At 36.1% G+C, this 26303-nt stretch overlaps 1 protein-coding gene across 17 annotated transcripts in view; it reads left to right on the top strand.

Moving 5' to 3' along the window:
* Positions 1-16539: 16539 nt before the first annotated feature.
* CELF2 (CUGBP Elav-like family member 2) overlaps positions 16540-26303 on the top strand; it is a 320093-nt gene continuing 310329 nt past the window's right edge. For 14 of the 17 annotated variants that reach the window (XM_072401817.1, XM_072401813.1, XM_072401802.1 and 11 more), the window contains exon 1: positions 16547-16694. In XM_072401817.1, coding sequence (XP_072257918.1) covers positions 16588-16694 — 107 coding nt within the window. In that variant the 5' untranslated portion in view covers positions 16547-16587. Of the gene's footprint in view, positions 16695-26303 lie in introns of all 17 variants that reach the window. The other 3 variants (XM_072401811.1, XM_072401815.1, XM_072401801.1) reach the window with 3 other exon arrangements.

Genomic DNA, 26303 nt, shown 5'->3' with positions numbered 1-26303 from the left:
CATGAATGTATCTTCAATGTATGTATATATTCAAATTTGACTGCAGTTTGAATTTAACATTTTTTTTCTTTTTTATTGAACAGTCAGCACAGTGAACTTGGCTTGAACACACACACTAAACCATAGGCCACTGAAGAAAAATGTGAAATGATTGAGTAAATGAAAAAATAATTTCCTAGATAAGATAAAACAATCTGATACTCCACTAGATTTCCGTACGGCCTGGAGAGCCATCCTCACCTCTATGTAAAGGGAAAGGACTCTTTTTCACAGCAAAGGATTTTCCACAGCACATATGTCTCCTCTTTTTGCACAATTCATGTGTGACGTGCTTCTAATCCACAAAGTTTGAAATGTGGAGAGCCAGAGGCAGATCTCTATCACATGCTCCGGCAATGCCTGAATATGAAATTTCTGGATTATCAGATACATCCTAACTAACGTAAAATATCTCCCATTGTCCCTTAGCTGGGCTATCCTTGGGGTACTGAACATACCGGGAGTGAGGATTGTAAAGGGTTGCAGAAAACTTTTATCAAACATATCGTTAGTAGCTCAAAAGACAATTCTGAACAAATAGGTGGGCCAGCCCCCCCCCAGTATGTGTTTCAAATTGTCCTGCCAAAGTAGAGCATGCTCGGCCTGTTGTCTCAGCTAGCAAAAGCCAAGAAGTTCTAGGATTTAGTGCTCTGTGGCTTGCAGCATTCTTATTTCCCTTTAGCTGTGTTTTCTCTCCCGACATCCCCTGCACTGAGACTGCACACCTGAAGGGGGTTTGGAGCTGTGCTGCAGCCGATTAGCAGAATGGTTCCTGATCAATCCCATACTGCCATCAGCTGCTGGGTCCTTATAACCTCTCTGCTCTCAGATTCCAGTGCTTGTTGTAGGGTTTAGCTGGGCTAATCTGTGCTGCAGAGTTTCTCGTGTGACTTTATGTTGGTGACCATTGCCTGTTCCCTGACCCATTGCTTGTGCCCAATCCCCCTGTACCTTGTTTGGTGGTCTGATCACCCATGTATGAGTTTGGGTTTGTACTCTGGATTTGCCTGGTAGTTCTTGACAAATTTGTGAGCCCCTGGTCTTCTGCCAGCCCCTCCCTAGACACCGTCCTCTGCGCATTAAGTCCTGGGGGCAACCTGGTGCTGGGGGACACAACCATTCTCCTGAGGCTGAGCCGGGGCTTGCTAAAGGTGAAGACTGTGGCATTAGATTTGGGGATTAGCACCTGGTGAATACTGGTGCTGACCAGGGCCTTACAAACACTCTGAAACAACACATAAGATATACTTTTGACCAGCTCTCATGGTTTGTATATCGCTTACTAGCTAATACCCCCCCAGTGGCATTTTAAACCATTTGATAAAAGCCATGTGCCCCTTTGTTTTCTTTGGTACACATTTTTCCAATCTTCTTTCTCTTGTCTCTTATTAGAAAGTTTATATTGTTTTCATTTTTTCCTCAAATGCTTTATAAATAAACAAATATGTATTAACGTATCTGTTTGTTCATCACAAAAATAAATTTGAAAAAGTGTCAAACGAATCCAGGAGGGTTTTCAAGGATCCACTACAAAACTTTCAATGACACTAGTCAACTTTACAAAATGTATTCATTTGAGTATTAGTGTTACTTAAGACATATTAGGACCAGGCTAGTACGTGTGTTCTGAGAAGCTCTTTATATGGACTCCCCTGGTTAGAAAATTGAATGTATTAACATAATATTCATGCCTTTTGCCTGGAGAAATGAGGGAAGGAAGTAATGTGCTCTAGTATCATCTATAGAAGCTTTTACTATTTATTGGTGCTTTAGATGACATACTGCGATTTGCAAAACTCCATATAGTGGCTAAAGTAGAAATGTATATGTGGGTAGCAAAGGGATACAGTATTTTTTCTATTTGTGCATGACTTGGAGTAGGCTGCAATGGTGTACAGAAAAAGAAATATATCCTCTTGGGTCACCCTGGTTATCCACCAATCCCTATGTTACCTTGGGGATGATTTAGCACCATGCAAGATGAAACTGCTAACTATGAGTGATTAGCAGGAAGTGCGTGGAAGCATATTTTTTTAATCAAAATTAAACTTTAAGGGCCAGCACCTATTTTCTTCATAGGAATGTAAAGGGCAAGTCTGTGTAACCCAATAAAAGTTATCTAGTAGTTACCCAGGGAAGCACAGGGGTAATTAAATACCCTTGCTCTGTGTGGTCAGCTTTACCAAAACAGTTCAAGAAGACTTCTCATTGCTGCTGGCACAGGCATCATCTCCAGCCATTTCAGACTCTGATAGAATATTTCAGTTCTGCTTTGCCAACCTGGAGGAACACTATAATGAAGCAACGGAAACAAGTAGTAAGTACATTGTAGGATTACATAATGCACTTAGATTTGCTTCTTGACAAAGCTGAAGTCAGATTTAACTAGGTCTTGCGAATTAGATATTTTACAATTTGAATATAGACTTGAGGAAAGAATCATAAACTTATGATATAGCTATATGTTATGGCTTTTTTAATTCTTACATCCCACAGATCTCAACGAATCAAATCTTTAAAAAACAAAATATAAATCACAGAAACAACAACAAACAAGTGATCGATGTTCCATGGGGCAAAATATGATAATTACCTCCCACATGTTCTGACAATATTGAATGACTAGTGGGGCACTTTATATTATGTAAGGAAAGATCACAAATATCTGCATAGTAACTGTAACAAACTTAATTGTGCTTGCTTTTAAAGCAAGAACTTTTATGCACCACAAATGCAACAATTTTCTTTACTGAACTCACTTAAATTACATTTGCTTATCTCTGCAATGACCTAACAGACTTCATGGTTTCAGCCAAAATTCCTTTCAAATCCCAATTTAGTTAATCATTTTTTTAGCCTTCCTTCATCAACAAAAATGTTTATTTATCATTGTAATACCTCCTGGTATTTAGAGAATATGCTGCCTATTTCTCTCTGTACAGTTTAAGGAGTATAAATTTATAGCAAAGGATTGGTATAATATCCAACTTTTTTCCCTACAGAAGACAAGTTTTGTTTTAAGAACTGAACTATTGATGTTGTTGATTACTTGGAATGCAATATTTCTGCCCCTGCCAAAGAGTACCTTTATTTAGTTTGTTATGATCTATATATGTTATGTTGGCAGATATTATAGATTGGTATTTGCCTCAGAGACTACTATATTGCATTGGTTTGTTTTTATATATATGCCTGGGGTCCAGGATTAAAGGAACCTTTATGAGTAAAACATGGAAACCATATAATATCTTTCTTCTGGAAATGTTAGTTGGTGGACTATGGATAATTTTGAATAACTTGTTTTAAAAATTGTTCAAACACAAAAAGTGATATTAATATAATATAATAAGTGTATATAACCAATCTTCCACTTAAAAACTAGTATCTCATGACAGGTTTACGTTTTTCAACTAATTTATGGCTGGCTTAAAATAAATCCTTAAGACCAGGTTCATTCCATTTCTGAAATTTGAAAAAGGCTGGATGTCATATTTATTGATCACTACCCTTTACATTCCTATGAAGAAAATAGGTGCTGGCCGCTGTGGCCCTTACAGAAAGCAAAAATACATATCATCATATCGGATTTTACCCTGGTCCCTCCAGATTCACATTCCTATAAGTATCTCACAGGCTTGTGTATGGTGCTTGAATGAAAGTCTAATATAGGATCATATATTCTTGTTCACAAAGTGATAATCACTGAAAATGCATTATGCATCACGAATAATGCATTTATAGATGTCATCATTTCATACATCTGGGAGGCATATATGAGGCTGTAATAGGAGACTGCTTCATATCTCATGGCTCTAAAGTGAAAAAAATCAACCTACAGCATTTCTATACCACATCATATTTTGGAATTATTGCATAAAAACACAAAAGTGGATGCTGATCTCTTGAAGTTATGAAAGCTTAGAAGATAAGCTTGATATTATCTAGAAGGACACATTACTATGTATCTCCCATGATTATCCCACTTTTGCCATACAGACATTGTAGGTTTCTAAGGGAAATATTTCAGCGACCAAAAGGATCTCTTGGCTGCCCATATATGAATTTGTAGATACATCACTGGAGAGAGCAATCAAATGTCCTCAAATAATCTATAAGTGACCTAGTACACAAGGGGTTCATTATTAGCAATTATTTTATTCGTTTATTCGTTCATGTATTATGTTCCTTTTGCACAAAACCAAAATAAAAATTTTACTGAACTGAACTTGTTGGTGCAAGGTGTTCTTCTGTCATAATCAGCAAGTTTGCACAGCATGCATGATGGTACAGACTTATCTTAACTCTATATATCTGGTCCAGGATCCTGTCACTGCGGCATCCTAGGAGGCCGCTTTCTTATAGTAGACTTTTGGCTCTACAGGGAGAGACATTGGACCTGATTTACAGGGAGAGACATTGGACCTGATTTACAGGGAGAGACATTGAACCAGATTTACAGGGAGAGACATTGAACCTGATTTACAGGGAGAGACATTGAACCTGATTTAATAAAGCTCTCCAAAACTGGAGAAGATAGACAATCATAGCAGAACATAGGTGAGTAAATCTGGAATGGATTTCTTAATATTAACCTGCTATTAGCTGGCAAATGCTTTCAACCCTGGACCCAATCCATTTCAGGTTTGCTGAATCACCCAATTTCTCCCATGATAATTTATCTTCTCAAGTCTTAAAAAGCTTTAAAAAAAATCAGGCTCATTGCATGTTCTTTTTGACAATTAGTTCTACCTCCTGTTGACTTTTTGTTTTTTTATTATATGTCTGCTTTAAAATCACTTTTATTGATTACCTGTAGGGTGGTGTACTTTTGAGTAGGAATGCAAGTACACATTGTATATATTTCTATTATACATTTTAAGGACTTTATGTATCGTTGTTTAAAAAAATCTTCTGGTAGACCATAACAGGGCATGGTTTTCAAAATATTATCTATGATCTAGTTATCTTAATAATATTTCTGATCCTTTGATGCCCCCATAACTGTATTTATTGGTGGACACTACATATATCCATCATACGGGCAGGTAAAAGATGGAAGAACAGAAGAGCCATCTGCCATTTTTCATTTCTTTCTTTTACTTTATTATGACAAATATTATATGCGTTATTACCTCACACAACAGCTGTATCTAATGTAGCATTGTGATTCTGCTTCAGCTTCAGGGTGAAAGCTTGTAAGCCTGTTTGACTAGTGTGCTGCTGTAATGAAAGAAATAAAGATATATTTAGAAATAGCCTGATGGCAGAAAGTAAACACGTTAAATGCAAATATCCAAATTCGGGCTATACATGCATTAAAGGGTGATCACAAAGCAAAAGGATGAAAATTAACATTAAATACAGAATGGGCATTTAACTCAGTCTTTGTCAGAGATATATTTTGGGCTAATTCTACAATTTATGACATTATCCTTCACAGCACTGAAGAAGTGAATACTTGGCAGGGTCCAACTACAAGGAAATAATTTATATGACAGCACCCTCATATCTAATATAATAGAATGTGACATAACATTTTCCGCAAAAGAAGACCCATGACTGTTTCGAGAGCTCAATTTCTATATTAGAATAGTTCTCTGAAGGTCATTGTATTATTGGTGAGCTTACAATAAAAAAAAATTATATTAAATTGCATGGTTGCTTGTTTGTGTCTACATTTGTACAGTACATAAAAATGTACCTGGAACCAATAAAAACAGAAATAGTTATTTCTATTACATGTTGGAAACAACAGTTAAAATACTGTATTGCGGAATAGTAGTAAATACGTAGCAAATTCTTTTTTTTTCCCTAAGAGGTGTAATCAGATATTTTTTATATAAGAACGATAGGGACATTTCAATGCTGTTTTAATTAAAAGGAATTGATCGGTAAAGCTGGAAGGACTTCATATATTTGTGATTTTGTTTCCCTAGGAACCATTGAGCTATTGTTTTCAGAAAAACATTTTTGACAGCTTTAAAATGAATCTGTGCAGTATGTAGATAGTAGGTAGTAGGGATCATAGACATGAGAGGGGATAACTGTAGAGAAAAGATGGTGTTTACAGTGTTTGAGAGGAGGAGATGGCTAGGACATTAATGCTGGATGTTGGGAGGAATGTTATGTGAAAGCAGAGTTCATACTGTGAAGGAAGACTTGCATTGTGAGTATGGACTTCGTGCTTGATGTATATCCTTAGTTCCCACTTTTACAAATGGTCATTATTGCAGAAAGAGATGGTCAATGCTCCATCTGCAATGTGTCTTACCTGCCTGATCACTCTGGGTCTCTAGCATGGGCAGCGTCAGCCTTGGTAGCCAGGGAAATCCGCCAATCTCAGCTCCCCTTGCATGTGCTGGGGATGAATGAATTCCCGCCTGCATGGGAGTTATGTCATCTTAGCACAGCTAATCTAGATAGCTAAAGATCATTTCTGGCCTTTTAAAAATATAAAAATAACAGCAGTTATGCTACAGTGCCTGCTGATACGCACTTTTTTATTTTTTAAAAGATTTGGACAACTGACTATACATTACTAAGAAAAATTAAAATGTCTCTGCCCAAGTTCTCCTAGAAGTTGTTTTTCAATATGATAATGGCAGCTAGAATTGCCCTTGCTAGGGCTTTAAAGTCTCCTAGTATAGCCTTTTCAGTATTAAAAGAGAAACTCAATCGGGAAATTATAAACTCATCTGCATTCTCCAGGACACTCCTCATACATTTAAACTTACCTGGAATCTTTGGTTGGAGTATTGCTCCTCTTGACAACGTGGACGTGGACTGTCCCCTTCCCCTACCTTTTCTGTGATTTATATGTTAGATTTCTACTCCTATTGATTTATCTTATGTTATACTTTTTTAAATTCTTTCCAGTGAAAATGCTGCAATAAAAAGATTTGTATAAAATCTCTCAAAGCTGATCAAACTGAAATCGCAGTGCAATATTTTATGTTAAACCAGAACTTTATTGCAGAAAGGGACAGATGAGGATGTTCCATTTTAAGTCTGACATGCACTTTTCATGTGCAGAATACCTATAGTCTGGATGTGTGAAAAACACATAGGGAGTTAAAAGTATGTGAAAATGCATCCAGCAATGCCGGATGATAAGAGCTGTATCACAATAAAGTAAGTGGAATACAAAGCAAGAAATTGTTTTTGTGGTATTATTTTCTGCAGGAAAAGGCATCAGTATAAAAAGACTCCTAACCCCTGTGTTAAATGTAAATGTTGATGGAACAGTTATAACTCAATTGCTATATTCTGTGTATTTCCTAGTATCACCAGAAGGTGTCAGTAACAGTCATTCCTAACAGTCTATTGCTCCCCCTGTTTCTTAATAGGCTTTAGTAGTTTATATGCTTTATTTCAGGTTTCATTTTTCTGTATCAATGTGGTTTCAAACTTTTTCTGTATTACTTTTAATCATGCTTTGCCTTTCTGATCTGGGGCATTTAGACCTTTCCTGTATAGTTTAATTATCCAATATAAAAATGCCAGTAATACAAACTACTTTGACACACATTCTTTTTTTAATTGTACCAATGCAGGAAAAAAAATAAATGAAAAAATGTAATTGGTTGCTGTAAGCAATTATTATTTCAAAACATTTTGTTATTTATGACCACTCATTCATGCAAACTACGACAATAAATGAGAAAGTTATATATTGTATGAAGTGTACAATAAATTTGTTAATGATGAAGAGATAGATAATAATGCCCCCCCCCCTCCCCCAAAGACAGATCCAGAAATGTGTCAGAAAGAAACAAACAAATGTACCACTGTGGATTTACTTCTGTGACGTCAAGTGCATATACCCATCTTGACCAAGGCTGATTTTACATGGGTGACTTTACCACTGGTAACACTTCACCAGGACCTAGTCATTATGGAGAGCATTCCATAACTCTATGAAATCACTTTTCTTTGGCACCAAATGCTGCAGAATCTCACTGTCTGTGGATGGACAGCAAGGAAGTTACACCTTGCTAGACAGGCTGGTGAAGAATAGATGGAAAAATATTTCTTAGCAGTCCTAAAACAGGTGACTTCAGCATTAACCAGCCAGTGGAAAAAAATATTTCTATCCTAAAAAATATCCATATCCTTTGAATGGTGATCAGATTGCTCACAATATTACAGACAAATAAATGATCAACAGTATCCTACAACTGGTTCTGCCAAGTGGTGCTGGCCCTGGAATTCTGCAGGCTTCATTAGATAGGAGGTCAATCAGCTACAGATCATGGAACCATTAGCATCTTCTCAAGAAATCCTCCTTGGGAATGGCTGGCATAGACTGTCAGGAAAATCAGGCTGACATTACAGTAGGTTACACATTCATTTTATAGTGGTGATGTATAATGATAACAATAATGATGATTAAAATAATTTCATTGTTAGGTGAAATAATTGAATTATTCAGCTGACAGAATGCTGCAAAAAAAAAGTTCTTTCCCTGTACATGGTTGCACCATGCCATTATTTGTTCTTATTTCATTTTACAGCAGAATCGCTCTTTCTGCTTCTGGGCTCTCATTGACGTACATGAAGAATTCTTCCAACATTTCCTTTGTAGTGACCCAACAAACAAATGCATTACACTCATGGGTCTGATGATTCTCAGAGGCTAGTACAACTGGGTGGATTGTTTTGTAAGAATTTATTAGCAAGGAATACTTGGACAGTATATATCTGAAACAAGTTCAGTTCAGAGAATTTCCAGATAATAGGGAAGGAAAAGGTCATGCTGACCTTAGGGAAAAAGCTAAAGTAATGCTATACACCAAAAGCCAGCTTTCTTTATCATGCTGTAAAGGATATTATTTGGATAAATTTACATAGAAACAGATCTTTTTACATTTTTGCATATTTATACTTTTAAAGGTCAACGCACCTTTTAGAATAACTGATATTTTGTTGTTGATTGTCTATTAGGTGGTGGGATTTACTTTTGATGGATGGTGCCCCTGCCCACAATGGCATCACTCTCATCAGCCTAATTCCATAGTTATTGTTTAATCTGCTTTACATGAAGGGGACAGCATTATGCCAAAAAATTGGATTTGTATTGGATATGGTAGTTTAGTAGGTATAGGTATGTCTTTCTTGGGGTTTCAGAGAAAGCAAATAAAAAAAAGATATGACCCCCAAACTAGCTTATTGGGAGATGTTGGTCTTTAAAGTACGATATGACCTACACAGTGCATTGCAAAGTAATTTCAAAAATATATACTTTTCTCATTAAGTGCTTTTTACCTAAAGACAGTGTGTTACAAAACTTAAGTTTATCATATTCAGTCAGTGTCCAACATCTGATCTTTACAATGGGGGTGGGGGGCATGCAACCTCCTTCCAAGATGCAGCGTTCAGACCTCAGTAGCCAATCCTAGGCCAAAACACTGTCATGTGAGATAGGGGCTGACATATTCAACCCTGTGTAAACTCTAATATTATCTAACACGAAGCTTACACAGAATTTGATACCAAGAGGATTGGACTGACAAAATGAAAAAGTACATAAAAGTGGTTCAAGGTGGGATAAAAAGAATTTAGATTTTGCAAAATACAAATTATATAACAAAATGCAAACTGTAGGTGCAAGGAACAATAGTTCAAGTGAATGAAAAGCCTTTAAACAATACAATTATTATTTCAAGAAAAGCTGAACCATTGTTTCTATTTCACATCTTTCTAAACTTGGTGGGATTTTACCCAGAATTGACATAAAAAAAAAACAAGTAAGCGCAAGATTGTTCTTCAAGAGGGATTCATAAAAATTATTCCTTTTTAATGTATAGCGCTGCATAATATGTTGGCGCTATAAAAATCCTGTTTTTTTTAAATATTATTATTATTATTATTATTATTATTAATAATAACAATAATAATATTTTATTACAAATAAGTTTGTAAAATATATATATTTACTTTGGTAAAAGTCACATAGAAATCCACTTATCCACTGCATTATGTCCTTCTGATGAAACCTTTATATGGTGAAACGCGTTAGGGTGGTGGAATGGAAACTGTGACAATTGTTATATGATGTTGATGTACGCGAAACCATCAGAAGATCGAGGAAATTATAACAGGAGGGTTCACAGGATTCCATGGGAATCCTCCTGTTTGCAATCCCCGGGGCACTAGGGGTTACTTAACCTCAAGTGCCGCGGATCACATACTGTTCTCAATAAATAGGGCCACGATCGCATTCACTGAGAAGATCTTCGGCACTAGAAGTAATTAACCTCTAGTGCCAGGGATCACAGTGGAACTGCAGATGAACTCTCAAAGTAGAAAATCCATTGAGAGTTCTTCTGCAGTTCCACTGTGATCCCCGGGCACTAGAAGTTAATTAACCTCTGGTTCTCTGGGATTGCAGTGGATTCTCAGGGCTGCAATCATTCTTGCAGTCCTGGGAAACCTGTTTGCAATCCCCAGCACTAGAGGTTAAATAGGGACAAGCCTTTCCTCTCTGATTGGCTGAGAAAAGCTTTCCTCAGCCAATCAGAGAGCACTAGAGGTTTTGAATAAAGAGACTGGTCCCCATTTACCTGCTAGTGCGATCCCCAGCACCACACACGGAGCTGATCAATGAATGCAGGCGGTGCTGCATTTATTGATCAGCACAGCCCGCAATCTTTTTTTCTTTTTTTGCAATTTCAGTAAGCGAGAAAGGCCGAATTCACCGCGAGAGCGAGTTTTAAAAACTTGCTCGCTCATCCCTAGTCACCACTGCCTCCTAAGCACACAAAAATGAGAATGTGTGCATTTTTGTGGAGTACACACAAGGCAGTGGTGATGTCAATCACACCTCCCAGAGGCTGGAACCAATGTTATATTTGAAAAATATAAATGAAATGGGGCTACTAGTACCATTTACTGCTGCCAGCCGGTTCTTTTTAAAAAACATATTTAGAAAATATTGCATTTTTTATGTCTGTTGCTTTATCTTTTAATCTGGCAGACACGTACATTCCTCTGTGATTAGATGTACATAGTTTTACATGGTTAGGTAGAATGGTTTTAAAAATGCCTGTTGTAATCTTAGCATATAAGATTGCTATCTGCTCAAAATACTCCTCATCATGAAATTTAATTTCATATTACATTTAATGTCTTATTTGATATAAGTATTAAACAACAAACCTATGTTGCACACTGTCACAGAATATTGTGTTGGTCCTACAAGAAGTCAGGATCATCTTATGAGTAAGCACTAAGTATGCAAAATGCATTAAGAAACCTATGTGATACTGACTGAATGTTTATGTCTGTGCTTCTTTGATTGAATAAAGAATTTATTGATTAGCATAACACCACTGGGGAATCCTCTTGTTTTTGTTCATTCAATTGCTTGTTCAGAATATATGAATACTTTAGTCTTTGAGCAGGTTTACTTTAAATCCTTTCTTACTATTAAACTTTGGTGTGACCTACTTCTTCTCACGAAGTCACGATTAGAATCCTGTTGTGCTACTTCAGCAGGAGTAGCACAACAGCATGCTGATATAATGTTGTATTGTACTAATATTTGGCATTGTGAGTGTATGCCTCTAAATACTACTGCTAGCTGCTATATTCAAATGAAACCCATCAACCAAAGCCACAGAGCACAGCCACCACCAACAGAAGGTTCTCTCTTAGCTAGACTTCACCACAATTAGCAAAGACACTTCTCCCGCTCCCGCATCTTCTTCTTCTACTTCACTTTGTATAGACACATGTCCAAGTACAGTAGGTAGCAGAACTCTGAAAAAAATTGAGTCATGCCTCAAAAACCACCTTTAAAACAAATACCAATATAACTTACTTTCTGAATTACCAATCTGCAGGATAAAGTTTCACAAACAGTAATTTTTGTGTGCACATTTTTTATCAGTCACAGGGGGAGTTTTTATGTCTTCCTTATCATTTTTCTAATATGTGATAATGATGAGTTGAATAAAAAAAATGCAGTCAATTTTGATTTTGGTTATTAAATGTGATGATGGTTATTAAATACCACCTCTGAGATCAATGAATTAATAAGCCTAAAATAAATATTATTTACCTCCATATTGATCCCTCTGATGCAGCATCTAATTTTTATTCAAAAGACAACTACTCAGAAACAAACTGCTTTTGTAAATACAATCCAAAAAGGTTATCCTGATCAAGTCTTCAAAAAATTATAGTAGAAAAAGGAAAAGTGCATCAGGTTCAAGTTGGACACAGGTGCACAAGTGAATATGATAGCTTTAAGTGTATTTCAGCAGAAAAAAAAGATTTTCAAAGTTGTTTCAACCAAATAAAAACTTGGCACTGGAATATTCTGAAAAGGCACTGTAAAAAGCCAAAACAGTCATAGCTGAAAACATGCATTGTTAAGCTACAGATCGTCTGGAACTGAAATATACCTGCAACACTATTCTAAAAAATTTTTATTGAGGATTACAGGGAATGTTATATTTCTTACCCGTATTAGCATACCGATATACTAAAGCAGCTTAGAAAATGATATGTTAAAAAAAAACAAATTTGGCCATTAACTGTCCATGCACACTTTTGAAAGCAGTTATTTTATTGCTTTAAGCCTTATATCCATTACCATGACCCTGCTATAATTTTTGACCAAGCCCATTATTTTCCACATTCCATTCACACTTGTCTATCAAACCGCATCAAAACATGCTTTTGCATTTGTCACATTGCTGCAGCCTTTATTCAGTGTTGCAAGTAACTGTACACTGTAAATCAATGAGTGTCCCAATGTTATGTGCATTGTCTTGCATTTTATTTTACTTCAATAGAATATTGTGGAAAATAGACAAGTGAGAAGAGAAACTTTAGCTGCCCTGACTCCAGTTTCTTAGCATCGGTAAAAGAAAAAGACCTCAAGAGAAGCTTGAATGACCCTTTTCAAAATACTTTATAGAAACTGTAAATAATAGGGGAAGCTAGGATATAATGTGCCCCCAACACATTTTAGTTAAAAAGTTATCAATCAATTGCTTAAATGAGAATAACCTCCTTCAAATCTAGGTGTCCAGAAGAACAATTCCATGACGTGTTTCAGGAATGTTTACTGCATTTTAAATTGAAGACATTTATAATATACTTACCTAGGTACCATGCCTTTAGTTACCAGCTGAAGGTTTGTGGGAATAAAGTTAAAGATCTTTTTTTAGAACACTATAAAATTTGATGCCAGATATCAACTTATACATGAGTTCCATTTCTCCTGAAGAAGCAGCATTACCACCAGCTGTGAAACACATTGAGAAACTAATACACAGTCCCACTATTTGGCCCATAGGGGAGTAAAGTTACTGCCCATATTTATTGATGCAATAATACCATATTTTGTGCCTAAAAGGATCCCCTAGCTTTTGTCTTTTTTTACCTCCCTAAACATTAAACAAATTACAAATAACAATATCTTGTGTGCTATCATGTGAATATCCAATATATAAAAAAATACATAAAATATAGAAACATTCTTTATAATAAAATGTAAAATCTAATAAACATATTCTCATGATGTTATTAATTATCATTTGAGCAATTTTATTATCCTTTATAACATCACATCATTTAAAAGATACACCATAATATCGCTCCACAATTTATTTACAAATAAAGAGGTGTGGGATATCAAAAAAAATGAATACATTAAAAACCTAGACAGAATATATCCTACTACGGTGGAAAACATTGAAAACTCAATGGGTCATTGATCTCCAGACATTTATAGGCTTTTAATTCATATATCCATCTTGTCTCACTTTATAAAACCTTATGGCCATAATCACCTCTGCATGGGTTAACATAGATATGATACAAGGATACAAAAGTAGTACCCGAGGGGTTGTAATTATGGTAAATTGCAAAACGTCTCCCTGTAGGTGAGAGAATTGTGCCATCCTTGTTGTTTTAATGTGGTCATACATACAAATTTTAAGGCTCTTATTGTCTTCCCCATGAAGAAACATTTACAAGTACACATCAACATATAGTCCACCATCCTCAACATCAGTATCAACTCTGTGAGCCATTACTCAATTCCAAGCTTCCTGTTGAGATGCTGAACCATAGGTTGGGGCTTGTTGTCTGGGAAAGCATTGGGTGGTAGCTTTAAGATAGATATTGTATAAATTGGTGGACTGTCTCCTGCCCTTTCTGGTAACACTGTTGTTTCTAAAATCCTCTGAGAACAAACACACAGAGAATATTTTATTATAGTAGCATGGGTAGCTCACATGTTTGTATTATAGGTGGCACATGTATATTCGCAGCATAATGTATACTGAAAAAAATCTAAATACAACCTATACTATTCTATTTTATTATTATCTTACACATTTTATGCAGCATGCCACTGCATACTTGTGTGGTAAAATGGTGCGCCTAAGCACCGCATAATACCCCCTCCCCACTCTGCCATAGCTGCAAAACAATTTAGGCAATTCCCTATTAGGCAGGAATAGAGCGGGAGATTCTGCCTGTGGAGGTGTATGGGGGTTAAAGAAGACTAAGTCTCCCTTTCTTTTACAGAGTGGATGTGCTATGCAACCAAATCAAATGTAAGATACAGTACTTTGACTAACAGAGTCCTCCTTTTCTTCCTCCTCTAAGCTGCAGGACAGCCAATTGTCTGCAGCTGCTGCTAATGCACCCTGTCATTCTTCATCTCCTTATGCAAATCCTGCAATAGACCTGCAAAGTTGATGAAAATATTTGATCACATTGGCTTGGTGAAGGAAAATGATCATTGTCAGTCCTATATGCAGCCAGTCCTCCTTAAAACATTTTAGATGAGCAGCATGAAAGAAAGAAAAACGATGGGTTATGCAGTTATGCCCCATCCTCCCTACTAACCCCATCCTCCAATTCGTTGTTGAATTCCTCAAGTGAACCAGATTTGCAACATCATATGTGAAACAAGTTATACCACAGTTTGCTTGGTAGAAAGTGAGCACCAGGCCTAGACTACAATATGTTGAAACCTTGTTCATGCTGCAGAATGCACCAGCAGTAGTCCCATCGTGATTTGGCAAATAACAACAGTATATATAGTATAGTATATACTAATATAAATAATTCAAGACATAAGCAACATAACTGATAAAGAAAACATCTGCTAATGTACACAACCAATACAGGGATGTACCATTGCCATTGTCTGGAAACTGGATGGATGATGAGCCAGCAAATGATATATGGAAGCCCAATAATAGGCTTTAAATGGTGGAATGCAACGCCAGTGCAATAAGCTGCAACACAGATAAAATGCCTACTTGCTTTTCAAATACAGCAAACTGCCACTTACTAAACTATTATGGCAAGGTTCAAGACATCTGTGTATACTACAAAGCAATCAAGTTATACAAATTTGAAGATAGGTATTGCCTTTGAGCTTGAAGATGTTGACTTTCTTCCATGAAGATGAGAGTTGTGCAACAAAAGCCTAAGAATATGTATTCAAGCCAAGCTGGTGGGAACCCATATGGGAACCCCAACTATTGGTGTGAGTAAAGAGATGGTGTAAGTCTGCTGTTCCATTGTGTTTGGAAAATAAATCAAAACCTTAGTACTTTTAAAATATGAGACTAACTGGACTGTGGATTTTTTTTTAGGAAAAGCTTACTTTTTTTTTGCCTGGGGCACCTACCAGTAAAATCCCAAGTGTTAGTGGTTTTCCGAACAGCTCCCCCAGCTGGTGTCAAGCTAAGGTCTTTAGTGTCTGGATGACTGTTATAATCGAGTTACTACAAAAGAAATGACATGGCCATGATCAGACAGTCCGATCAATTCAAATAGCTATTAGGTCTCCTGGGTACAAAACCAATTCTGAAACATATATGAATTATGGCTTAGTGCTCCGAGATAGTTACTATCATAAAAAAAAGTAAGAAAGAACATAAAAGCAGCACAATAAGACATTTGTATCAAGAAGAATAATGTATCATGATGCTTATTGGGGCAGAATCACACATATATAATTAACATATTATAGCAAATATCTTTGAAAAAGGACAATTGAATTTCTTTTATCCCTGACCTATATTCTCTGTCTTTTTTTATTATAGCAAAGAGATATATGCAAATGAGACAACATTTATTGTCTTTATTTTATTTATTTTTTTTGCTACGTAAAATGTATACAAAGTTGCATGCTACTTCTTGAGCCATTATATTTTGAATGATCAGATCTAATTCACTTTAGTCTATTATCACAAAAAAAAAAAATTAAACTGGTATTGCGTCGCTGTAAATGTCAAGATAATTTGTTATTATTTATATTTTATTCCCTAACTGATAGTAAGAAAATTAGGACATGTAAAAGACAATAAATACCAAAAGCAGGGAAGGCCCCTATAGGCAGCACACTGCACTAATGTAAATTATGGCCAGACAACATAACTTGTCACAGAGGATTATTTCTGCTTAGTGAGTCTGCAGGGGCCCCTTTGCTTCACCATTCAGCATTGACGAGAGAGCGGGGAGAGAAAGAGAGAGAGGGACTAGCCATAGCCATTAGAAGCTACTGTGGCATTGATGTTTGAGCGCACTTCTGAACCGGCTTTTGTTGAGAATATCTGTGCAGAAAGCATGCGCTGTCCCAAATCTGCTGTTACTATGAGAAATGAGGAGCTGCTTTTAAGGTATGTTGTATACTCCTTTGTTTTAGCAGATGCTTTCCGCTTGTCCTAAATGGTCTTGCCTATAAACATGCTGTGTAATAAGTAGCTCTCTTTGCTGTTGAGGACTAAATTGTTACTGCTTACCTCCACAGCAAGAACTGATTTTGTCCTAGGGGTGGAAAGGACAGCTTTAAATGACCAGCTTGCCATCCCTTTCCATTAAAGTATATCAGTTGTTTGTCATGCACAAAAATAATCCTAAAATAAAAAAATAGAAGCTAAGCCTTCATAACAGAGATCTCCAAATGCCGCTTTAAGCTGGACTTAGCCTACCTAAACACTGTCATTAGGGTTCTGCCTTGTTCAGGGGACTATATTATCATTAGCTTTTTACTTGAACTCAAGTTATGTGTACAATAAATCATTGTGCGTAATGTAATATTTAATGGTAAAATCCAGTATATGAACTGGCACCAGAATGAGAATAAAATCAGTCTTTTGTTTATTTGCTGCTAGACATTCTATCACCGAATGCATCTTTGGGGCTGACAATGGGACAGTCAAACAATGGAGCTGTCAAAGTAGCTTAATGCATGTCTGGGGCAGTATTTTCTCCCCCCAGCCTTATTTTCATTATCTCTATACTTCCATAATCTTGTTTGCGCAGACTAATGTCAGCATGGGCTATTAAGTATTGGCTGCTTGTTGTGTTTTTTTTTTTCTTTCTTAATTTGCTATCCTCTGTTAAGCCATACTTTCTGCAAAACAAAGTCATGTTTTCAGGATTTCAGATTTATAGCTTAGCTATCCGTTAACTACGTTGGAAAACTTATTGATTTTAAAGGTCTTTAATAGGAGCATTAATCTTACAATTACCTTGTTCTCTGGAATTTTTCTTGCCATTTCCTAGAGGTGTGATTTGAAGTTTTACCTGCTTGTAGAATGAGAGCAGACATTTATTAATAAGGGAATGATGGTGATCATAAAACATGTTTTTTTTTTTATAGCTCATCATATGTGTCCATTTGTATGTATGCTGCTTGAACGTAATTCATCCTGGCAGTGGCTGAAAAGTTATTTGGGGATTTGGTTTCACAACAGTCAAAAGGGCAGATCACTCAGGCATACTGTACTTGTTTAGAAAAAAAAATATCTTTTTGAGAAGCGTCTGGATCTTTATTTATGCTCCAGGCTTTATACCAATCTGCATTTTTTATTTATTTATCATTCTTTGCATGCTTCATTTTCTTTCTCTGAAAAAAAAATCCTGGATGAAAATACAATGACAAGTGCAGTCTATTAGCTAAACCACATAAGCCAAATAGTTTTACATTTTTGCCTAGGCCAATATTGTAGGGGTAGGATACCTATAAAAATGTATTAGGTGTGTGTAGTGACCACACATGCTCAGAAAGTTTATTCTGACAGCTATCTATAAAACAATGTGATTCTAACCTTGCACAGGCTGTACAGTAAAAGTTGTATATATGCATATCAGACCTGTTTTCAAAATAGCTTCATTGTAGAGATTAACTGCTTGGCGGTTCCCTCAAGTACTGAAATATTGAATGGAACAGCCCCGCTTCCCTATTAGTGTATGTAATTTATGTCCTATAGCCATTAGTTCTAGCATATATTGCATGTTTATCATTTATACTGGTTGGATTTATTTTTCTGGTCGGTGTCATTCATCTTGCAGCATTATTTCTAAACAGCTTTTTAAAGCTTAGCATTGTGTGCAATTTGAAAGATTTGACAGGGGGAAGCAAGGGAGCTTAAAACAATTCTGTCCCTGTATGACCCCAAAACAGTTTATGTTGTTGCTGAAATGACAGCTCCCTTGATGTAAAAGCCATTTCTATCTATCTATCTATCTATCTATCTATCTATCTATCTATCTATCTATCTATCTATCTAATTGTTCACTCTCAGGACTGTTAACTTTACTAAAATTGATATTTATACAGAAATAGTTACACTGATGTCCAAATGTTGCATGGACCATACATTCATATTTGCAGACTTGCAATTAGCCAATATGTACTACACTGTTTTATTTCTTTATGCCTCTGATTACAGACTTTCCAGCATGCAAGGGGTTACCTATGCTTCACACATTTGTGTGGAAGCAAATAAAAGCTGCTATATATGCAATATAAGTCTTAAAGGGTTCATTTGGCAGCTGACAAATGTATGTATGTATTGCTGTACCCATTTAAATTATTCTGTTTATTAGTTATTTCATGTGAAGCGCATGTACATGTATGTTTTGTTGTTGGGTTGAATTAAATAATCTTCATTTGCATGTTGTGTATTTAATTTCCTTGGTTCATCTGTAAAAGCTGAGCTTTATGCTTCTGTATATGCTTCTGATTTCCTTGCACAGACAGTGCCTCATTTATTGCTAGCTAGCAGCTGCTATCATCCATACACCATTCCATTGCCACCTACTGAGAGGGCGTGCAAGGTGGCTCATTTTGAAGCCAATGCAAATGCCACTTCATGAATCAGTCAAAAGATACTGCTGAGGAAGTGAGACAGCTGCAGATCTCTGCTAAAGACCCAAGTGTCACCTGTACCCCAGGCCTATCTACCCCTTTTGGAATTACCTGGAATTCAGCCCACTAGTAACTGCTTTGCCATTGCATTGCATATCTCTTTAACCTAACTGCAAGATGCTTGCATTGGTATTAATAATATGTGGTTCATATGAAGAAAATGGACATGTATAACATATGAACTCATTATGGTATTTTCATTATGAAAGGCTTATTCTATATGGTATTGTCCTAGTATGGAGATATCGATATTGGTTCTTTTAATGTTGCCTTTTTTTGTTGTTTTTTCTTTGTTTTTTCTTTTTAAATGTGAAATAGTTCCTTGGTGCTCTTAGCACGTATCAGTTCATAGAAAGTACAGTTTTTATTGCTAAGCAGAGATGTGCACCTTTCTGCAATAACAAAGTGACCTTTACAGCCATAAGGCGTGAATAGCAGAAATTGAAGAGTAAGGTGCTGGTCAGACACTAGTAAGCTTGTCAATATCTGTTGTTATGAAGGCAATGAGTTATCCGGTTTAGAAATTGCAGGAAGTGCGGTAGTTGATCCTTCAATGATTAAGAGCAAAGAAAAGTGAAAATAACAAACCCACTGTACCTCTATCTGGAGGAGAAGGAAAATCGTATTGTGTTAAACTGAGATTTGGGCTGTTGCACAGATACTGGATGACAGGAGCAGAGTGTATTTATCGTGGCACTTGTTAAATGAATGTGTCCAGCTCCTGGGTTTTTTTTATTTAAGTCTGCCCTTTGTGTGAGCTCTTGATCTCGTCTGGCTTAAGGTGGACTAAATCTGAATGAGCAAATGCTTTACATTTCGTCTCCTGCATCTCCCAAGGAGGAGAGCCAAGGCAATTTGGCAAGCCTGGATAGAAGTTTAACCTCTTAGCTGAAGGAAAGCCTTTGCTATGTGGAAGCCAATGAGTTAAAAGGCACCTACTGGACCATTCTCAAGATAAAATCCAACAAAAGGACATTTAGATCTGGCATAAGATTTAATGGCCTACTTGTAAAAGCTCAAAATTGATACATCCCAACATCTATATTATTACTCCATTCATATTCCCTATTTAATCACAGAGTAAAAAATACAACAAAATCCTATTTGTTTAAAAAATTTTGCTGATTTAGAAAAACATTCCACATTTTTGGTAACCATCTTAAAAAAGATAAAGATTTCTTTTAAGATGGTATATATATATATATATATATATATATATATACTACATTTCAATATTTTTTCCCTGTTTTTTTTTTAAGATAATTTTACACCTGGTTATACATTTTTTTAACACTGCAGCCACCTATACTAAAAATTTATAAGGCTGGAGGTTGACTGGGTGAGTTTTTTGTAAATGAAGGAGACAAATGCATCAACAAATAAGGTGCTGATCTTTTATAGGGCTCCGTAATTGAGAAAAACAAGTGTCCTTGCTTAGGTTCTGTTACAGTCATTGCAAGCTAAGTGATAATTATAGCAAGCATCATATTTTAACCCTATACCAGCCAGAATACTTTGATGAATCCAAAAAGTTGCATGGTCTATAACATTCTAAAGGCTTAAAGGGCTAGAAAATGTGTAATTCAAGGAATATTATTGTCTTCCCGATATTAAGAAGCTTCACAGCATCATAGTGTGGATTTCTGCCATCCATAGTCCAACAGTCTGCATTATTATCATCATCCCATAATGTATTCACACACTCATTGTTAAATTACAATAAAACTCAAGTGCGTCTGTTATCAAATTGAAGTGTATAAGATTGCAAACTATACCTTTGGGGCTCCAAAACAAAGAGGAACATCAAATTAATATTCATACCCAGAACTTTGCAGGCAGAGTAGATTGGGCTTGGATGCTTAGGAAGTCATTCAGGAGTGAATCAATACTAATTATTGTAATCAGCAGGGTTAATTAACTGAAGATGCTGCTGATGGAAAGTTCATTGCTTATAGCCCCGAAAAACACCTAACTTGATGAAACCTCAAATAAAATGGCAGATAATGTCTGGGAGAGAGGTATATGATTTTCCATTTCCAAAACTCAAAATATTTGCATCTGTCATGTTACAGGTAGACTAGAGTGTGTGGGGTGCAATTTTTAGGAAGCATACATATTGATGAGATTGTCAGGTTTGGAATTTGGGTGTTGTTAGCAGAAATCATTCCTACTTCTCAAGCAATAAAAGTCAGCTAATGCTATAAATTAGCTCTGTGCTGTATTTTCAGTGCTCAGTATATCTAGCATCCTAATCCAATTTCCTTCTGGCGTTCTAATCCAAATTCTCCTCTGGCAAATTTTTTTTTTGTATCTGACTTTGTTGAATTTTTGTTGGTATTGCTGTATTTAATACAATTTCAAAACATTGCATGGACAAAGGAAGTGTCAGGTTTTATTTAATTATACATGCCAGCCGTTTACACCAACCTATCTTGGCCAATCCAGGGCTGAGATGCTAAAAAATAAAATATTGTTTTTAAAGCAGCCATTCACATATTGCATTACCCTTACTTACTTTTTTTATTGTATCTTGTGGACAATGAAACTAGATGTATTTGCATTTATGTATAACTATGGGTGATGATAGGACAGCAACATTAAATTTCAGATTGTTCCCTTCCTTATGTATTTATAAAAATATATAATTCCTTTTCTATATACCAAAACCATGAAGTCTCAGTTTATATACAAATCAAAAAATAATACATGATCACATAAAGATAACATTGTGGTGTTCTAGCTATGTTTGAAGTTACTGAAAGAACACAGCCTTGGGACCATTTTATAAAGCAGGAAATGCCCAATAAAATGTGCATTTTAAAATTCACCAGGGAGCTTGTTCCCCTAAAAAGCGAAAACAAATAACACAGTGACAATTGTTGATCTTGTTTGCATCGAGGTATATGTCATGACCCAGTAAACCAATTTATACAAGTAATGCTATAAATATGTATATCCGTAGTTCCCATGAGAGAGGCAGCAAAAGTAGAACTAGGCTGTGCAAGACATTTTGTGATGTCTCTAGATGACAAGGCACCATTGTGTGCTTATTCAGTAAGAGTCTCTTTAAGTATTCCAGTTTTTTATTCATTGGGGAAAAAGCCTTACTGTGAGCTTTCAATGGCCATAACAAAACATCACTTAGCCTGTTGGTTGGCTTTCTCATAGTGGTCATTAAAATCTATGTTATGCAAAAAGGAAGTGCCTCCCCCTCCCCAATAGATGAACACATTTCACACGTGATGTGAGCTTTATATGTTATATCTATACAATGGATCTTTGTAAAAGGAAAAAGACTTATTTGCTGGCAAGTTTGCCAGTATTCATGATATGACCTAATAATATTGCAATAGCTGCACACAGATGTTTATATTAGCAAGTGTGGTTTGCTGTTCAAAATTTGACCCATAGACACTTGTTACAAATTTCAGTGATCTGAAAAATAAAATTTGACTGGCTGCTGTGGGTTACCATATTTTGCACCCAATTTCCTGTTGCCCTGTAAGCATAGCAGATACTATGTTCTACCTTATGGCAACATTCTGGTTCTAATGTGGGTCAGTCTCAAGCTTTAAAATATTTGTGTATATATGGGTTACTGCATACAACAGGTTAATGCAAATTCAGAACAGCTAGTCTAAGGTAGGGATGAACCAGAATGCCTCTGACATTCCCGTGAAAATTTCCTCAAACTTCCGATGGGTCAGCGAAATTTCGGCTAACCAATTTCGCAGACCCATCGAAAGATCGAGGAGGAGTACCAAAGTGGGAATCCTACTGTGCGCGAGACCCGGGCACTAGAGGGTAGGCCCTCATTTAACCTCTAGGAGGAGTACTGCAGCTGCATTCATGAATGCAGCTGTGAGGGAATCCTCCTGTGCGCGATCCCCAGGCACTGGAGGTTAAATGAGGGCTTCCCAGCTTTGTCAGCCCCCCCCGATTGCTCTTGCAGGTCCCAAAAAATTTGATCTCGACGGCCGAATTTACATAGCCCGATTCACCGCGAGATTGAATTTTAAAATTTCGCTTACTCATACCTAGTCTAGAGTATTTATTATGTAGGAAATTTTTCAGATGTACCAGGCCCCTGATATCATATTGTTAATCTGCTTTGACTCAGATTTTTCAATAATGCTTTTATTGTGCCGGAATTTGACTGTAAAAAAAGTACATTCATTGGCTGAGGCCATTGATTTGGGGAAATTTGATTCTTTAGAGAATGAATGAACACCAGATATGTATTTTAATGGTCAAGCTATATATCATGTATGCCCAACATTTTAAAAAATAAGTTGTGTAGACTATTGAAACACATTGAATGTTGCCTCAATCATTCATTTGAAACTTCACAGATCGCTGTTAGTACTTTTGATCTCCGTGCTTTCATTTTTTTTCTTTCTCTTTTTATTGTAAGGTAAAACATCTTGTCTTGCCATATACAACAGGTGGTCATTTAATTGAAGAAAAAGACTTCATGTAGAGGCATTTTAATGTTTTGTTCCATGGAACATATTGTAAATTCTTGACTTTGAAGACATACAGAAAGAAAGGCTCACATGGTGTACTGTAGGCTGACAATAGATTCATATTATTTATTTATAAATTGCGGTAATGAACCAGTCAAAGTAGGATTTGTTTAGTGGATTAAATTCTCAATTTATTATCCCAGCAGATGCCAGGAGCTTTGCTCCTACACATATATATAACTCCCTCCTTGGTAACTTCCAAGAGTAGCATATCATTTTTTTTTCTAACATGATAATCCTATAGACAAATGGCTGAGACAGCAGTGCATACATGAACATATTTGATAGCTTATCACAAGAGTAAAATACAAATATGTGTGAAGTTTGTGTCTTATATACGCAGGAACCCATAAATAATACTCAAATTAAAAGCAACAAATGAAAGAAATCCTGTACCTGCAGAGACTCAAAGGCTGCCATTTTTGAATCTCCTCCGAAAAATATTTTTTCTGACTACTATGCTTAAATGGCATGAAACAAGTATTAAATATGGATCTCTGACTTCACATTGTTGAGGTTGGAACATTAACATCCCAGCCAAACAACTCACATTTTCATACGGTGGTTAGTACAGGTTTTCTCATCTGTAGAAGCAAAATTACATCTTGACATCAAGTTAGTTGTCTTCTGTAAGAAACCTGTTGGTTTTTCTTTGTATATGTGCCATGCAGTCACCTCTTGGTTTATTCATTTGGAAAATAACAATACTGTTTAAATAACTACAGGTACAAAACCACCTAGTAACATTGTCATCTTATGTTCCATCTCTTGAAGGTTACAGATTGTCACAAAGACATAGACAACTAACACATCTAAAGAAAAAAACTATAGTTAAATAATAAGAATAGTTACACATAAAACAATGTTTAATTTTACTATATTGTGATCAAATGCATTTTTCATGGTTGTTATGGATTATTGTACTTCAGTTGTAGATCCCTTCTTTTTTGCATAAACCAAGCAATTATATCTAAGGTTAAAGACATAAGGTGACAGTCATTTGATACTTGCAACACCAGCAAATTAGACAGAGTTTTAAATAACCAGCAGAGTCATCAAAAAAGAATTATATTGCCTTGGTTGGAAATTTATAACCATTTCTGTTGCTTTTGATTGTGGATAAAAGTGTAATGCTATAATCTGCAGTATATGTTGTTCCTTCTTTTACATTTTAGCCCAGATAAACCCTTTAAATTACTACCAGGTCTGTGGGATACCCTAGCAACCTCCGGAGGAACCCTAGGGTTCCACAAAAATCAGAATAAGAACAGCTGGGCAAAGAGAGTATATTTACATGCATGTGATATTGTTTCCTAAAAAATTAAAGCCACCTATGTTTTTGACAACTTTAAAGTTTCAAAAGGAATGACATTTTCACAACTGTAAGCAATAATACGTTTAGTTAGGTTGCTTCTCTAATAAATGAACCATTATATAGTTTTTTATCTCCTGTATAGTTTATGGCTGGCAAGAAAAACAATTGCTCAGTGCACTCCCAGTAAATCCACAGGCTCTTGGTGTTAAGAAAAATTGTAAAATAGGTTTTTGTTGGGATTACAGATGAGATAAACTCTCTTTGAAATTGATATCACCCCTCCTCATGCTGTCATGACAGATTATCAACTGCAGGTGTTATATTTTTCCGTGCAGTGTGTTCACTGTTTGCACATATTTATTTGTGTGTCAGTTCTATAATAGGTAACTGGAAATGGCATCTAGTGAGAACGCATGTCACCATGCCTAGAATGACATATATTATCAGGGCAGCCTGGATTGCTGGCACCTTGGTCCATTTCCTCTTGACCTGTAGAAAGATTCACCACATAGAATTGTGAAAAATCATTATAGCTTATGTGTCTGTGCTGGCAGCCCTACAAAGGAATGGAAACCTGGAAGCCTTCTTTTAAATATGATTGAAATAAACTTGTTCCAGTTTCTGGATGCTAAAGATAAGGCTCTTGTCGGAATCGGCAGAAACACATATGTAGGCCATGAATATATTTACTCTCTGTCTTATAGACAAGATGAATTAGATAGATATATCCTTTGGATTTCAGTGGGAAAACTTGGAGGACAAATGTTTTGGCTTTCAGTTAGGCTAAATCTCTATTTGGCTGCCGCATGGTAAGAAAAACATCAGAAAAGGATTCCCTTTACATATTTATTATTATTATTTACCATAGAGCTACAGGGCAGCAGCAATGCTTTCTATTTTATGGGGGGTAGTTGATTTACTAAAGGGGTGGTATGACGGATATATTTATTTTAATCATCAAATTATGTGCAATAGTAAGTTCATTTTTTCCATTTGCCCTGTAGATATTTGGCTTGGAACAGACGTTCACAGAGCAAGGTGAACTTTCCACCCCTTCAGTAAATCAACTCTAAATCTACCCTGTGAATTGTACTATGCACTATAGGAAAGAAAACAGGAAGGCTCAAAATTGTGTTCATTATTGTAATCTTTCATGCATAAGTTATCCTAAGTGTACCAATGTAGTGTTCTAGAGCTTTTCTCTTTGTAAAAATCTGTTCTTGAAAAGTCA

This window comes from Pyxicephalus adspersus, chromosome 2, assembly GCF_032062135.1.
Source record: "Pyxicephalus adspersus chromosome 2, UCB_Pads_2.0, whole genome shotgun sequence".
Classification (NCBI taxonomy): Eukaryota; Metazoa; Chordata; class Amphibia; order Anura; family Pyxicephalidae; genus Pyxicephalus; species Pyxicephalus adspersus.
The sequence above is the reverse complement of the archived record's forward strand: the minus strand, read 5'-3'. Positions and strand labels throughout refer to the sequence as shown.